The sequence below is a fragment of the Gymnoscopelus microlampas genome, assembly GCF_963454915.1.
Source record: "Gymnoscopelus microlampas genome assembly, chromosome: 21".
NCBI classification, from domain to species: domain Eukaryota; kingdom Metazoa; phylum Chordata; class Actinopteri; order Myctophiformes; family Myctophidae; genus Gymnoscopelus; species Gymnoscopelus microlampas.
Window position 1 is genome coordinate 42,366,770 of NC_139958.1, and position 17,332 is coordinate 42,384,101.

The 17,332-nt window shown below is 43.4% G+C and overlaps 1 protein-coding gene across 1 annotated transcript in view; it reads right to left on the reverse strand.

Moving 5' to 3' along the window:
* The window catches only part of sgtb (small glutamine rich tetratricopeptide repeat co-chaperone beta), a 15,946-nt gene extending 1,772 nt beyond the window's left edge, over positions 1-14,174 (reverse strand). Inside the window, exons 1-10 of the mRNA XM_084046654.1 lie at positions 14,147-14,174; positions 12,441-12,547; positions 10,697-10,800; positions 10,030-10,105; positions 8,903-9,002; positions 7,581-7,685; positions 4,828-4,966; positions 3,919-3,984; positions 1,032-1,069; positions 576-659 (exon numbers count right to left, since the gene is read on the reverse strand). Coding sequence (XP_083902780.1) covers positions 576-659; positions 1,032-1,069; positions 3,919-3,984; positions 4,828-4,966; positions 7,581-7,685; positions 8,903-9,002; positions 10,030-10,105; positions 10,697-10,800; positions 12,441-12,540 — 812 coding nt within the window. The 5' untranslated portion in view covers positions 12,541-12,547; positions 14,147-14,174. The remainder of the gene's footprint in view (positions 1-575; positions 660-1,031; positions 1,070-3,918; positions 3,985-4,827; positions 4,967-7,580; positions 7,686-8,902; positions 9,003-10,029; positions 10,106-10,696; positions 10,801-12,440; positions 12,548-14,146) is intronic.
* Positions 14,175-17,332: the final 3,158 nt, after the last annotated feature.

A 17,332-nucleotide genomic window follows, 5' to 3' on the forward strand; every position in this document is an offset into this window, starting at 1 on the left:
TTTTCAAAAATATGATTTAAAGCGAAAGACATGAAAACTGTACGTACCATGTAGTAGAGGCGCGGGTTTGGGTCAATAAAACATGAACGATTGCAACTTGTCCAAAACCTTAAAGGAGGAGTTCACCCAAAAAATGACTTATTTTCTATCAATTACACACATCATGAAGCCTTGATTTCATGGATTTATTTTTGTTTTTGTGGCATTCCTAAGACAATAATTTGATGACCGTGTGTATTTCCGGTAGGAGACACAAATAATCTACTTTGTGTCTCTTACCGGATACATTAGCCGGTAGGAGACGGGAATCAAATTATTAGCTTAGGAATGCGACAAAAAACAAAAATAATCCATGGATTCAAGGCTTCATAGTGTGTGCAATTGATAGAAAAGAAGTCATTTTCTGGGTGAACTCCTCCTTTAAATACTTTTCAGGATCCAAATAAAAAAAATAGCAAAAGTAGCCGAGTAGTTGATTTACAAAAAACAACACAAAACGTTAGAATATGGAGATGAGAGGTTTCTGCCCGACAACGACGATGTGTAAATATATGACATACAGTTCCCGTACTTACGCTTCAATCAAACTGGAGATGTCCGACATCCCCCCCACTCCCGCTGCCGGACCGCCCACTGCGTTGGTCATCATGCCCGACATTCTGATTACAAACAGGGACGGAGGGAAGAAGTATGGCACTTATCGTGAATTGTTTAACCCAGACGCATCTCTGTCATTTTAGATGTCTTTGGCTATCCAAAAATAGCTGATCTACAAGCTCATAGCGCGGCACAGAGTGCCGTGCTATGAGCTTGCAGATCTGCTATTTTTGATAAAGCATATTTTTCGATATAAAGTATGTAGAAAAATGGACGTACTCGAGTGACATAAAAGTGCCTTAAAATTGTACTTAAGCACAGCCAGCAACTTGAGTAAATGTACTTAGTTCCTTTCCACCACGGGGATTCGACGCACATCAAAGTCAAATTAATTGTGACAACTTTAAAATAGATCAAACACGTGGGACACTCACAGCTGTTGTACTTGTTGGTTCTGCATCACACTGGCCGCCTGGAAATAGACACGTGCGCACACACACACACACACACACACACACCACAGCGTTCAGTCATTTGTCTTATAAAATGTGCAGACGTGACATTTACTCAGTGCTGGAGGGAGGTGTATGTATTCCAGTGTGGGGGGGGGGGGGAGTACTCGAATGTTTTACTTAAGTAAAAGTATCAATACTGCAATGTAGAAGCGCTCTGTTACAAAGTAAAAGTCTGGAATTAAAAACTGACTTGAGTAAAAGTACGCAAGTATTATTGGTATCAAAATGTACTTAAAGTACCAAAAGTAAAAATACTAAAGTGTTTGAAAATAGCAGATCTACAAGCTCACAACGTGTCGCGACGCAACGCGGTGTGAGCTTGTAGATCGGCTATTTTCAAATAGCCTAGGTATAAAATAGGGCTAAAGTGGTTAATGTATGTTTTATGATGTAATAATTTATATCTGCAAAGTAACTATAGTAACTAAAGTTTTCAAATAATTGTAGTGGAGTAAAAGTACAGTATTTGCCTTTGAGATGTACCAGAGTAAAAAGATAAAAAGTAAAAAGTATATAAGTTCACATGAAGCCGCCTTTAAATAGACACACGTAGCACCGCACTAGCGCTCGGTCATTTGTCTCATAAACGCGCCGAGACGCGATAGTTACTGCATAGCCTCCATTTGCCAAGAATAATACCACCTGACGTTATTAAAGTAACTCTTTATTGCTTTATCTCAATTCGGAGCTGTCACATATAAACGTGTGGTTATTTGTATTGTCTTATTAGTGCCCGTCGTGAAAAGGAGAGGACTTTCTTGTAAAAGTCATTCTTTGCCCGGCGGGCATTCTCAAATGTCACACTTAGGGCAGTCTGCACCTGTTCTAACCTGCTGCAACCGGTCTCTCTCTCTGCAATAGCATTGGTTGAGTGGCGCGCTAACCTTAAATCACAGGGTCAATCAGGGAAGAATCTCCCCTGTCCTTATCATAAACACCACAAAATGGCCTCCATGAGACATCTGTGTTGAGGGTGAGGGTTGCCAGATTTCGCGAGAGGAACAAGCGGCCAGGTCTATGAAAATAAACTCAAAGGAAAGCGACCGGTTTTAACACTTGAACCTCATAGTACATTTGCTATTTTAAAACAAATTATCATCTAGAAAAAAGTGTGAAATATTTGGAATTCTTTTGAAACACAAATCTTGTATGGGGGTCCCTGGCACAAAATATTTACAGATGGGGGCCCGCAGACAAATTCCTATTAATGGGGAGGTCCTTGACATGAAAATGTTTGAGAACCACTGGTTTAAACAACATTAGGAAGCAACTACACTTTAGAAACAAGCCCCCCCAAAAAAGCGCACGCGACCTCTTAACAGAAAAAACAAGCCCATAAGTAGCTTATAATAAGCAGACCTGGCAACACTGATGACATGTCACTGTAGTCATTTAAGGTCCCAGCACTAGTATAGACCACAAGTTATTAACCTCTTTCACCCTGGCCACCCTATTTCTGGCATGTTGTATTATGTTGTCAAAAATCACACCCAGTGTGAAGTAAGAGGTGCCTTTGATGAGCAATGGTAGCCTACTACTCTATTTAAGTGTGTGCTGGTATTCGGGCGGTGCTACTCTTATGTGATTGTGTGCTGGTATTCAGGCGGTACTACTCTGTTTGAGTGTGTGCTGGTATTCATGTCGCTCGTTGTCTACTAGGCCTACTAAGGAGAGATTTGTTGTGTTTGTTTGTTTTGTATGGGTGTATCAATGGGAGACCGAATGTCAAGCAATAGGCTCTATGCATAGCAGCCATATTGGACAGAAATTGGGCCTCTTCTTACTTACTTCACAGGTGTTACCAATGATACTAATGAAGGCTCTGTTCCATTCTGGTCAGGGTGCTGATATCGTGCATGTTGGCTCACTAGAAACACTCCATTTTGGCTCCCAAATGGCCCCTTATGGTGGGTGTGTAACTCTGAGAGTTATGGGGGTCCTTGAAGATAAGACAACCACTGTGCCACACTAAATGGAACAGAGCCTTAATTAGTATCATTGGTAACACCTGTGAAGGAAGTAAGGAAGGGGCCCAATTCATTCCCAATATGGCTGCTGTGCATAGAGCCTATGGGAGACCGAATGTCAAGCAATTCACTGTATCTGTCATGTTCTGTGGAAGAAAATACAACAATGATTGCTTTTGATCCTCGCAGATGCCTCACGCTGTTATATTTAAGTGGAAGTAGTCAAATCAAACGGGCTATTTACCTTCGTGTGAACGCATCTAAAACAGACACCGGACAATGTGTCCCGACCTGAATCCCCCGATATTTTCCAGTGTTCAAATGAGAGAGCAGCTTATGCGAGTGTGTGCTGGTATTCAGGCGGTACTACTCTGTGTGAGCGTGTGCTGGTATTCAGGCAGTACTACTCTATGTGAGTGTGTGCTGGTATTCAGGTGGCGCTACTCTATTTGAATGTGTGCTGGCATTCAGACGTTGGCGGTATTACATCTCAATGTCAAAACAGCCCATAATATCAGTGTAAAACATCCCATATTACCATCCCACGTGCGTGCGTGTGTGCGTGTGTGCGTGCGTGCGTGCACGTGCGTCTAAGTGGTGCACTGTGCCTCTTGTTTGTGTTGAATTTGTGTAATGAATTAGTGTAATTACCTGCAGCTTTGTGTTGCAATCGGATGCAGCAGTGCAATGCTCAGACAGACAAAGTACATACAAACACACAAGGTCTCTTGTAGAAGAGACCTGCACCACAGAAAAAAAGACAACCGACGGCTATTTTCACCGTACACTTCCATCGCACAAGGAAGCACATAAGGATGTGGGTAACGTTATGCACTTACCATGCTAATAAAGGCAGGGTTGTTGATCAAACTGGCCATATCAAATCCCAGTCCAGCTGCCACCATCTGCGGGCGGAACATTTTGAAATATGATCATAACAATCGATTCAGGGTAACAGATGCCATTTTGCTTGCGATGCTGTCGGGCAGAAACCTTGCATCTCTTTAAAAAAATGTGTTTTGATAAAAGTATCAATACTGCAATGTAGAAGTACTCTGTTACAATTAAAAGTACAGGATTCAAAATGTACTTGAGTAAAAGTAAAAAGGTATTGGTATCAAAATGTACTTAAAGTACCAAAAGTAAAAGTACAAACATTTTTGAAAATAGCAGATCTACAAGCTCACAACGCGTCGCGATGCGACACGTTGTGATCTTGTAGATCGGCTATTTTCAATTAGCCTAAGTTTGAAATGGGGCCAAAGTGGTTAATGCATGTTTTATAACGTAATAACTTATATCTGCAAAGTAACTATTAACTAAAGTTTTCAAATAAGTGTAGTGGAGTAAAAGTACAACAGTTGCCTCTGAGATGTAGTGGAGTAGAAGTAAAAGTATTTTACAATTGAAAACACTCCAGTAAAGTAAAAGTAGCTCAAAATTGTACTTAAGTACAGTTCTTGAGTAAATATACTTAGTTTCTTTACACCACCGCAAACAAATGCCCTGCTACTTCATCCTACAAGAGTGTTATGCAAAAGTAGTGAAAATAGCCGATCTACAACGCTCACAACGCGTCACATCACGACACGTTGTGAGCTTGTAGATCGGCTTTTTACACTATTTTACCCTTTTTAAAAAATCTAAACAGAAAGGTTTTGGACATACAAGGTTTCCACTTAAAAGCGACAATGTGTTGTATGTATTTTTGACATGAATTCTAACAGTAAACACGTTATTTTTCTTACTGGGCTGGTGGCTTCTCTCTGCTTCTGCTCTGCGATCTTCAGGTTGGATTTATAGGTGTCATTCTCCGGGTCTAGAACCAATGCCTTCTTAAAGTAGGAGATGGCGTCTGGGTATTTGTTCATGGCCGTCAAAGCCAGTCTGCACACAGAGACAGACAGGAGAAGAGAAGACGGCTTGTCACTGACGTATTACTAATGGTGCATACTATACAGTACCTGGTCTTCTCTTTGTTCCCTTTACGCCAAACCTCTTTGCCGAAAACAGCCCATCTACAATCTTGTAGATCTTGTAGATCAGCTGTTTTTGGCTAATGTTTCCCCCAGAATAGGGATGCTACAGGATGAAAAGCTATGAAAAGCGCAATTATACTGTAAGTGTGATGGGGTGCAGTACGTTAGTCCGACAGCGCATTCCTCCGACAGCGCAGCGCTCCGACGTTTCCAATACTAAACCCGAACCAAACCCGCACCCTAACCCTAACCGCACGCGGATGCCACATAGTCGTAGAAAGGGTCTGTCGGATTAACGCATGCCTCCCAGTGTGATGTATTATTATACCTTTCAGTACGGGAACCCCTTTTGGGGTTCCTATTGAAATTGCAAAGATTATTATTGTTTTATCCCCTTGTGGGGGTCCCGACCCACAGGTTGAGAACCAGTGCTCTATACAGCAGGGGTAGCCTACTCAACAACAAATCTTGAAGGTCCACAAATACGTTTTTGAATAAGGCTCGGGTCCGCACATGCACGCTGCACTTCCTTCACGCACATTGTTATCGTTTATCGTGTTAAAAAACGCTCACAATAGTTGTATCGCAGCGATTTTAATTCATTGTGAAATTGTCCTCCGTCATACACTAGGATGAATTCGCTTTTGTTGAGCTGCAATAGGCTCTATTCACAGCAGCCATATTATGAAGACATTCACAGGTGTTACCAATGATACTAATGAAGGCTCTGTTCCATTCTGGTCAAACAGAGTCAGGGTGCTGATATTGTGCATGTTGGCCCACTGGAAACACTCTGCTACACCAGTGGGTCTACAGTTGGGGTCCAGGGACCCTCATGGGCTTCCAAATGGCCCCTTACAGGTGTGTAACTCTGAGAGCGTACAAATGGAACCAAATGGACCCGTAAGGGTCCATTTGGTTCCATTTGTACACTCTCAGAGTTATGGGGGTCGTGGAAACCACTGTGCTACACTAAATGGAACAGAGCCTTCATTAGTATCATTAGTAACACCTGGGAAGGAAGTGATCATATGACTGCTGTGCATAGAGCCTATTCAGTACCACTTAAACCCTCTATACTAACGGACCTGTAAATAGTACATTTAATACACTCTTATTTCAATCTACACAAATCGATTCGCCAAAAATAGCAGACCTACAAGCTCGGCTATTTTTGGTGAACCTTCCCCCAGAATAGTGGTTAACAAAAGACGCATTTTAAGTTTTAAGCATATTTTGGTTATCGCCATAATATTGTTTATCGCAATTATTTTTTGCCACAATAATCGTGACATGTCATTTTCATATCGTGCCATCCCTAGACAGCAGCCATATTGGAAAGAAATTGGGCCTCTTCCTTACTTCCTTCACAGGTCTTACCAATGATACCAGCAACGAAGGCTCTGTTCCATTTAGTGTAGCGCCGCGGTTCTCAAACATAAAAATGTCAAGGACCCCCATAACTCTGAGAGTGTTTGTTTTTTTACAACCAAGGTTTATGTTTTAGATTGTAATTAAAGTAAATAAAAGATGAGTGTTCAAAAAATTTAATTTACTGCTTTCTATAGTTTTAGCAATTTTCGCATTCTGTCCGGTGGCTAAATATGTCTTTTTTTACACAATAACCCGGCATTTTCTTTATTATTGTTTACAGTCGCTCTTCTAGCCCCCCCCCAATAGACGGATTTCCGCGCGACGTCATCACAGAGCAGAATGCGCAATCTGCGCATGCCCGGGTGAAAGGCGCGTTCGAAAATACAGCCCTGAGCGGCAGTGAGCGCACTGGCCAATACAAACTAATAGGCGAGTGTGCTCCGGTGCGTAATTTCCAAACGCACCCATAGGCTTCCCCCTCCTCTGCGCGGTCATATTCCTCTCATGTTTACTAACAGGAAACCCGTCTATAGAGCGTCGCAGTTCCTGCCCACTTCCTGGTGCAGGAAGTAAATACTCAATGCATTTTTCCCATTGACTTTTACAAAAATATTTATATAAATTTAAGCCTAGAATCAAGCTATCCAGGATCCTGGTGAATCATGACCATAAAACGTTTGATTCTGTGAAAAAAAAAATTTAAACGGCAAAACAAAAAAAGGTTTTATGGTCATGATTCACCAGGATCCTGGATGGCTTGATTCTAGGCTTAAATTGATTGATATAAATATTTTTGGAAAAGTCAATGGGAAAAATGCATCGAGTATTTACTTCCGGCACCAGGAAGTGGCGGAACTGCGATGCTCTATAGCAGTAGTAAATGGAAAAAAAATGACACTCATCTTTTTTTACTTTAATTACAAGCTAAAATATAAACCGTGGTTGTAAAAAACCAAAGTTGTCCTTTAAGGGGCCGTTTGGAACCCCCTCAAGGTACCATGAGGGTCCCTGGACCACACTTTGAGACCCACTGGTGTAGCAGAGTGTTTCCACAGTGAGCCAACATGCACAATATCAGCACCCTGACTCTGTTTGACCAGAATCGAACAGCATTCATTGTAAGAGGATGTATTGGATCTATAACTCACCCCATCCTCCCATAGGCTTTACTGTAGGAAGGGTCGATGCCTATGGCTCTCTCACAGTCTCCTGTCGCTTCTGTGTAGTTCCCCAGTTTACTGTGTGCTGCAGCTCTGTTCATATACAGTAGAAATACCCACACACACACACGCATGCACGCACGCACGCACGCACGCACGCACGCACGCACGCACGCACGCACGCACACACACACACACACACACACACACACACACACACACACTGAGCATTCTGAACCTCTGTAAAACTTTTCCTTCAGAGTTTTAGTTTTCCTTCATATGTTTTAGTATTTAACGGGAACGTCACCCATTTTCAACCTTATTCTCATACAACGAGATTTGGTTGCCAGACAGGAAATGGTGGACAGTCTCGCGATACTCGGCACGTTCAGAAACATACTTTGTGCTCTTTAGATACCTCTATAAAATGATGCAGTGTACACATCGAAAAGCAACACAGCAGAAAGCAATATGTGATATGTCTTCTTTTATATTCCTGAGCCGAGTATTTAATAAAGGTCTCATAATTCCTTGGACATCCCCAGGACAAATAAGCGAACCTGGGGTGACAGGGCTTTCTCGGTGGCCCCGCCCCCTCACTGTGGCACTCACTCCCAACTCACATCAGAGCTGCCCCCCCACCCCACCCTCACCACGTTTTAAACCACACTCAAAACCCACCTTTTCAGTCTCGCATTCCCTACATAAATCCCAACCCCCTTTGTTTACCTTTCTTTTATAGTTGTAACCTTTTTAACAAGTATTTCCTAATCAAGTTTCTGTAAAGCGACTGAGTACCTAGAAAAACGCTATATAGAGCGTGCCAAAAAATCCTGAAGGGGGCGTCAACAACAAGTGTCATTTGGTAGCGGCGGACATCTTTGAGGGGTATAAAACAGGTTGACTTAACATTGCCCCCCTCAAGTATGTCTGCAGCTACTATGCCACGCCCATTATAAATCTGATGTTGTATTATTATTATTATTATTATAATGAGCATTAATGAGGACCAATTATGAAGATAATGTCATATGAAGATAATTGTCTTGTGAAAGTTCAAACAACGGCATTGATTTTACAACACAACCAAAATGCACACTTAATGCACAGCATTTTAGCTGTTTTAGCTATTTCCTGTCACTGTAGCCTGCATTTTGCACACATGAAATTATTTGCCCTCTGCATTCACAATCCGTAACATTAGTAGCAGCAGGCACCTGGGGAGCAGTTTGGGGTTAAGTGTCTTGTTCAGGGAATACAACGGAAGCATAAACACTAAAAAGTGTTTATAGTATGAAGGTAATAAGTACCTGTTACAGTAGTAGACGGCATTTCTTAGGTCCAGGTCAATGGCTTTAGTGTAACAGTCCACGGCACAGCTGTAGTTCTCCTCCTTCATGTGATTGTTACCTGTTAAAAAAACAACCAATCACAAACAATATGTCATGTCAAGAGCCTTTGATGACACGGCAAGGGCTAAGACCACAGTGTTCATTTTTACTTGAGTATTTCCAATTTCCAATACTTTTACTTCTACTCCACTACATCTCAGAGGCAAATATTGTACTTTTACTCCATTACAATTATTTGAAAACTTTAGTTACTTGTTACTTTGTAGATTTTGATTATTATTACGAAACATATATTACCCACTTCAGCCCTATAGGCTACATTTCGGCCATTTGAAAATAGCCGATCTACAAGCTCACAATGCGTCGCGATGCGACGCATTGTGAGCTTGTAGATCTGCTATTTTCAAAAGATTCTTATACATTTGAAAACTTGTGAAATGGGACATTCTGCATAATGAGTACTTTTACTTTTGTACTTTAAGTTAGGGCGCGCTCCCACCAAAACATGGTCGGCTAGCAGGTTGTGCCACAGTTTTTTTGCAGCCAGCGGATTCTAAAAAACGGTAGTGACGCGCCTGTCACTCACTTTCAGGACCCTCCCCGTAGCCCGCACCGCCTGCTGCCTTGAGCACGATGGTGCTTCCTGAGTCTTGGGACGGTCCGCCTTCGACTCATCCGATTGGACAGAGAGGGAAAATCAGCTCCTACCTCCAGCAGTTTTCTGCTTCAAATGAACAAGTCGTGTAGAGCGGATAAACGCAAGGTCTGCACGACAGGCGGAAACATCCGCTCTTGCGTGAATCCACGCATTTACACTGACAAAGCATTGGCAGATTCTGCCCCAGAGGTAAAATAAAAGTGCGGTGGGAGCGCGCCCTAACAGAGTATTTCTACATTGCAGTATTGATACTTTTTCTGAAGTAAAACAATTGAGTAGGCCTACTTTTCCCACCACTGACCTCAAAAAAAAGTTTGTCGACTACCTTTTTTCACGGACGAAAACCAAATAAAAACTAAGCTATGGTGACTGAAACCGTGACTAAATATACTGACAATTTCGTCAACCATTTTGTGATTATCAATACCTTCATTCTTGAGTTGCTCTGCTCGTTCAATGTCTTCTGGCGATGGGGAGCTCTCTGGTATGGTTAGGATGTCATTCTATGGAGTTCACATTAAAGATGAATTGAAGACACATTAAAAGATTGCAGATGAATCGAGGATACATTGTTCTGATGCATTTGTAACTTACAGGTCTGTAACTGAGAGTGTGCAAATGGAACCAAATGGACCCTTACTAGTCTGTAACTCTGAGAGATTGCAAATGGACCCTTACAGGTCTGTCACTCTGAGAGGTTACAAATGAAACCAAATGGACCCTTACAGGTCTGTAACTCTGAGCGTGTGCAAATGGAACCAAATGGACCCATAAGGGTCCATTTGGTTGCATTTGCACACTCTCAGAGTTAAATGAACATTTTACAGTGTAACTTCACTGCCTCCTTTGTACATATAGCGTTCTTATCTGTTGATGACATGCATTATTGTGTATTTCTTTTTTTATCCTATGTTGATGAAGTCTTACTGTACCACGTGCCGTTTACATTTCGGAGCAATAAAGTATTCAATCAATCAATCAATTGGGGTGCCAGAGATATCAAATGGAAGTCTGTGGCCTAATGCGTATCACACTGGGGGTCCTTGATATAAAACAAACAAAAAAAAACATGGAGAATACTATACAATACTTACTTTTAATAGGTTATTATGGAATATCTCTGTCAGGGGCTGTGGCACAGCGAGATGGCAGTCACTGGAGCTGATCTTGAACGTCGTCTCCAAACATTGTATGGCAACTGTACAGTTACACATGATAAGGTTTAATCAAAGTGTGTTTTTACGACAATCGTGAAAACAATGAAAGTCATCATAAGGATCCACAAATCACAAATCACAATGCAACGCGGATGAGGATCAACATCTCTATATCTGAGGCCTGCAGCAGTAAACCAGTGGACTCACTCCAGGTAGGGAATGAGACCTTAACCAAAGAGAAAGTGGTCAAGTATCTCGGGGGGGGGGGGGGGTCTTGTTCACGAGTGAGGGGAGGATGGAGCAGGAGATCAGCCGGAGAATCGGAGCTGCAGTGGGACCCGTATTGCAGTCGCTATACGGCAATGTTGTGATGAAAAGAGAGCTGAGCCAGGAGGCAAAGCTTTCCGTTTACCGGGCAATCTTAATTCCTGCTCTCACCATGTGGTCATGAAGTGTTGGGGTCATGACCGAAATGCGGATACAAGCGGCCGAAATGATTTTTCTCAGACGGGTGAGGCTGGTGTCTCCCTGCTTAGCTCCCTGCATAGCCTACTACTCCCTCAGGAGGTTCAGTCACACCGGGAGAGAACTTGGAAAACGAGCATCAGGAGGTAAGGTGGTTCGGGCTTCTAGTACGGATGTCTCCTATGGGTGCCTGTCCAGGGAGGTTTTCTAAGCACGTCCCACTGGGCCGAGGACCAGATGGGGGGGATTATATCTCTCCACACTAGCCGCATTAGTTAGCTAATGTGGCCTGGGGAAAGAGAGGTCTGGGGTCCACTGCTGGAACTGCTGTTGAGCTCATAGCCCTTAGATTAATCAGCACTTGGTATTGAGTGAGGTAGGGGTAAACGCTTCACTGGGGTCTTCAGGCGGGCACCCTCCTTCATTGGTGTTTCGTTGATATAGGCCCACGACACCTCCGCGGGGGTCAACGGCGACACCTGGCGTCCCAGGCGTGCCCCCCTCTGCTTGTACCCCTCGATGGTCATTTTTTCAGCCCAGTTGGGGTCCTACATCCAAGACCGTACTCCGGATATGTGGTTGAAGATGGAGGCATAGCTTTGGCGTAATCCTGTCCTTTTTAAAGTGGTTGTTAAGTAAACCAACAGTTAAAACATTTCACAGTGGTGCGGTCGGTAGCGTTGTCGCCTCACAGCTAGAAGGTCCTGGGTGCGATTTCCGCAGGGGACACTGTGGGCGCTGGGAGCGTGTTCTCTCCTCCGCGTCATCAGCGGCGCAGCGCCCATACCCTAGGTGGGGTTGGCGAAAGGGCCTTTCTGTGTGGAGTTTGCATGTTCTCCCCGTGTCTCTTAGAGTAGGTACCCTAACAACAACATGCAGTAATCCTGGTCTCTATACTGCCTCCCCCTGGTCAGCCGGGGCGCCTGATGTAGGGGAAGGGAACTGGTTGGAATAGCGTGTTCCTTCCACGCGCTACGTCCAACCAGGGAAACTCCCCCCTGTCAGTTGACAAGAAGCGGCTTGATAGCTCTCATGCATTGAAGGAGGCATGAGCTCGGCTTTAGGCTCTCCCTAGGCTGGCAGAGGGAGTGTAGCGCCCAGGATTACTTAGACAATTGGCACTGGGTGAAAAAAAAACTTCAAGAGCACCTGAACTACAGAAACAAGGACGGTGGAAGCGGTGGAAGAACAAAAACATGGTTTTGGTGCCACGTACCTTCCAGGCTCTCCTGCTCGTCTGAATTCAACGCTCCACAATGCGTCTGATCTCGCAGGAACTGCACTATAGAAAACGCCAAGCGCTTCTCCATCGCCATGGTTACCCTGCACACCGGCGGAAACAACACCAACAAGAGCTATATGAGTGGATCGCAATGTGATGTATAGCATTGGTTCTCAAAGTGGGGTCCGGGGGGTCCTTGGGGGCGTTCGGTGCCGCGCTATGAGGTGTAGATCTAGCTATGAGGTGTAGATAGGTGTAGATCTAGCTTGACATTTGTGCAAATTGAATATATATATATTTTTAAGCAAACATGTTCTACTCAAATCTTTGCTTCTGTGGTGGTCCCTGGAACAAAATATTTGAGATGGGGGTCCGTGGCCAAATACATATCACTTTGGGGGTCCTTGACATGAAAAAGTTTGAGAACCACTGATGTGTATAGGGCTAAGTAATCCTTGATAACAACGTAGAAATAATGCAATACATTTTGCATAAAAATCTCTCAAATTTGGAGTTGACCATAATGCTGGGAGCGGTAGCCGGATGAGTGGGCACCTGAGAACACTAGTGGGCCCCTTTTTTTCTCATTTATTTATTTTGTATTTTTATTTACATTTATTTTATAAATGGGGGCCAAATACGCATAATATTTTTTTTATGCCTAATATTTCTAAAATTGCTACAAATATCTACAAAAACAGCAGTCATTTGAAGGGTAAATTGATGCTGAAGCTATCTGATGATTTAAAGCATGCATGTTCAACGCGTGTACATCATTTCTGACCAATTTCCAAAGCACATAAAGCAGTGGATCTCAAACATTTTCATGTCAAGGACCCCCATATCAATATGTTATCCCCTGCGGACCCCCATCTGAAAACACTTTGCGCCAGGTACTCCCACAAGATTTGTGTTGTCAAAATGCTTTAAAAAATATTCATAATTTGTCACATTTTTTAAGATTTTTTTTAAAAACAGCAGATATACACGTTGTGAGCTTGTAGATCTGCTATTTTCAAATAGCCTAGACAGTAAAGGTGGCTACATTACACTAACACATTCAGCTGGGGACCCCCTGGAACCCCCCCCCCCCCCCCCCCACTTTGGGACCCCTGTGGTGCTCCACTCTGAGAACCACGGCCGTACATCATAATAAAGCAGGTATCCATAAAAAACAAGCCCATATGGCGTCATTGACACACACAAAACGCAGTTTGATGCAGAAAGAAAGCTGTGATGTAATGCCATAAATAATATTATGGGATATACACGGGATGCCCACTGTTACTGTAGCCAGTGCAACACAAGCAAGCACACCAACCAGGCTCCTATTGTTATGAGATCATAATAACAGGCTTATAATGTCCATCGCCTTGCGTTATAAGCCTGTTATAAGCCTGTTATAATTCTGTAATAAGCCTGTAATAACATAGCATCCTGATCCTTTTGGCAACAGAAGGCAATCCGTGCATTTTGAAGCTATATGGCTTGCTATATTATAGCCTAGAGTATGTGACGTTGGCTGTCATAATCAAAGCATGCCATGGCTTACTACAGACAGATACCCCCTCAACAAATATTAATTTCTAGACAGTAGATTAATGACATCAACAGTAACCTAGTGTCGGGATGCTATATGGAATGGATGGCAGCCCCCGCCCACCACCCACCACCTTAGCACCCACCACTATAGCACCTACCTGGTCTATTTTGCAGCTGTCTCTCCTCTCTCTCTCTCTCTCTCTCTCTCTCTCTCTCTCTCTCTCTCTCTCTCTCTCTCTCTCTCTCTCTCTCTCGCTCTCTCTCTCCCTCTCTCTCTCGCTCTCTCTCTCTCTCCTCCTCCGCGTCATCGGAACATGACTTATCGCGTCGGGCCGTGCGCATGCGCGCACCGGCGGGGTACGCAAATACAAGGCAAAAGTCCGGGTTTATATTTCGGTTGCGGTCGGTGTCGCGTGCCCTGAAATGTGCAACACCGCCTGTCCTTTTAAAAAAGAGAGAGAGAGAGAGAGAGAGAGAGAGAGAGAGAGAGAGAGAGAGAGAGAGAGAGAGAGAGAGAGACACAGAGAGAGACAGAGAGAGAGAGAGAGAGAGAGAGAGAGAGAGAGAGAGAGAGAGAGAGAGAGAGAGAGATAGCGAGAGAGAGAGAGAGGGAGAGAGAGAGAGAGAGAGAGAGAGAGAGACAGAGCGTGTGAGACTCCAGTAACGTGAGCCGCCGGCCGCGAACCACTGGCAAAGTGAGCCCCCGTTAGAATTTCGTTGCGCATTAACTAGTGTAATTACGGTAGAAGCGGCTCCAAAAAGCAGGCACAGGTCCTGAAAGATACACAGCAGCATATCACTTCATTCATCAACACGATGCTCCCTAAAGCTGGACCTGCTTTATAATAATAATAATAATTATTATTATTTATATCATTAACAGCACCTTTCAAGTTTTATATTTTTATTTGTATTAGCTCAGTGAGTGTGTGTGTGTGTGTGTGTGTGTGTGTGTGTGTGTGTGTGTGTGTGTGTGTGTGTGAGCGAGCGAGCGAGCGAGCGTGCGAGCGTGCGTGCGTGCGTGTGTGTGTGTGTCATCATTTCATGAGATTATAAATAAAGAATATATATATACATATATATATAAATATACATATTTTATTTATTTATTTTTTCTGTGGCAGGAAGGCTTCCCCTGCCTTGGGGCTCCAGGCAAGTGCCTAGTCTAGTGCAAATATCCGCCCCTGCGGCGGTGTGTGTGGAATAGAATGGCAGATATATTTAAACCACATTTATCAGTAGCCTAATGGTAACCAGGGCAACGTACCGTACGGTTCCACAAAGATGACACCATTTGTTTATACATTAATGGCTATGGCACTTATTAATCAGTTGTTGTCATGGTGGTAACCCAAAGTTTGTGATGACCTGTTGCTGTAAACATTTGCTACTGATAGTTATTTTTGTGGACAATATTGATCTATAGATAAATAGATCTAACCAGTCAAATTAATATAATGGTGTCATATTGGCCTATAATTCAGTCATGTTAAATGTGCTTCTCTAGTCACCTATTATCTCTCTCTCTATGCAAGGCCATGTAGCTGGCTCCTTTCTAACATAACATGTTAACATTTTCTCCTTTTCAGTCTGCCACTAACTTTGCTTTGCTCTGATGGGTCCAGCCTGGTATGTTAACCATAACGCTAGGAGGTTAATCTCGGACTGTTTTAGGAACATTTAGGTCACACCAACTTGGGACAGAGAACATGAACTTGAGTCGAAATAAGCTTGGAGGAAAGTGGTTGCCACGGAAACGAACCAAAGATGGCCACCACTGATGACGACGTATCATCACTCTCATCCAATCCAAGGAGTTCACCTTCGCCTTCGGTCGAGAGGTCGACCGATGATGCGTGCCACCTGTTGACACTGTAAACCTTCCCATACTCTCTCATGTCTGAATGGAAAATACCCAATGGCTGCCTGTCTCCGTCTGCATTTCCTTGTCGCCTTTCTGAAGGTTAGCGGTACTTTATATGGGTGATAAGGAAAAACAGCTCTATCAGCTACCTTCTCTAACATTCAGGTGGCAAATTAGTTCAGACAATGGCTCCCAAAGGAGATAAGACTAAGTTCAAGGCTTGGGGAGCAAAGATGAGACACCTCTTATGTCAATCATTGAACATGATTGAGTTAAATGGTAAAATGGTAAATGGTGCATTTATACAGCGCTTTTATCCAAAGCGCTTTACATAGATTGTGCATTACATTCACATTCATACACCGATGGCTGAGGAAACCATGCAAGATACCAACCTGCTCATCGGGAGCAATTAGGGGTTCAGCGTCTTGCTCAAGGACACTTCAAGACTAACTCTGGGGGAGCCCCCCAGCCCGGGATCGAACTGGGAACTGCCACCCCCGTTAGGCCAAGTTAGGCCAAGATTGCATGCTCCAATATAATATGATGGCAGATATTAAGATCATTCATAAACAGAACAGAACAGTTTTGTACTCTGTAATGTTTGTGTTTTAAGTAAACTTAAACACTGAGGAGCAAAGCTGTTCTTTTACTCTTTTAAATAGAGTCAAACAGGCCACACATGGAAAATGTCAACTACAATCCAAATTATGTCATAATGTTAAACACCCACAATAGGTTCTGTCATTTAAAAAAAAAATAACAATAATAGTAATAATGTTGTTGTTAATACTATTATTATTATTATTATTAGTAGTAGTAGTAGTATTGTTGTTATTGTTGTTATTGTTGTTATTGTTTAAACAGAAAGATTGAAAAAGATACGTTATGTATCTTTCAGGACTTTCGTCAAAGCCACCGCGGGCCACTCAGACCGGTTGAAGAGAGAGTGACGTCACCAGCATAGACCCCCATCGTAAGAATGGAATGCGGAAATGCAATGTCTATCTCAAATGAGGAAGTTCCAATGTTTGGAACTACAGCCCATAGCGGCCATAGATATAGAAACCTAGATACCTCATTGGCCTCTGCAGTTCGTTGGAGCAACTCGTATTGCGGCCGCCATTTTAGCGTAGGATAACGGACACTCAAAGTGACTACTGGCCAATCAAAGCGCTCACAGCGCGTTGACTACTGGCCAATCACAGTGCGTCATTTCTAAGACCTGTCAGAATCTAGTTGTCCCGCCCCCAGCTGCCTCTGATTGGCCTACCGGACGCCCCCTTCTGTGACACACGCGGAAGCTTCAGGGAAGCTTTCCTACGCTAAAATGGCCCGCGTGATACCAATGCCTCAGAGCCGAAGGAGGCGTCTACCTTTATATGTCTATGATAGCGGCCCTCTCTCTCTCTCTCTCTCTTCTTTATCACTGGGGCCACTGAGCAGATCTTACCGTAATTACACTACTTAATGCGCAACG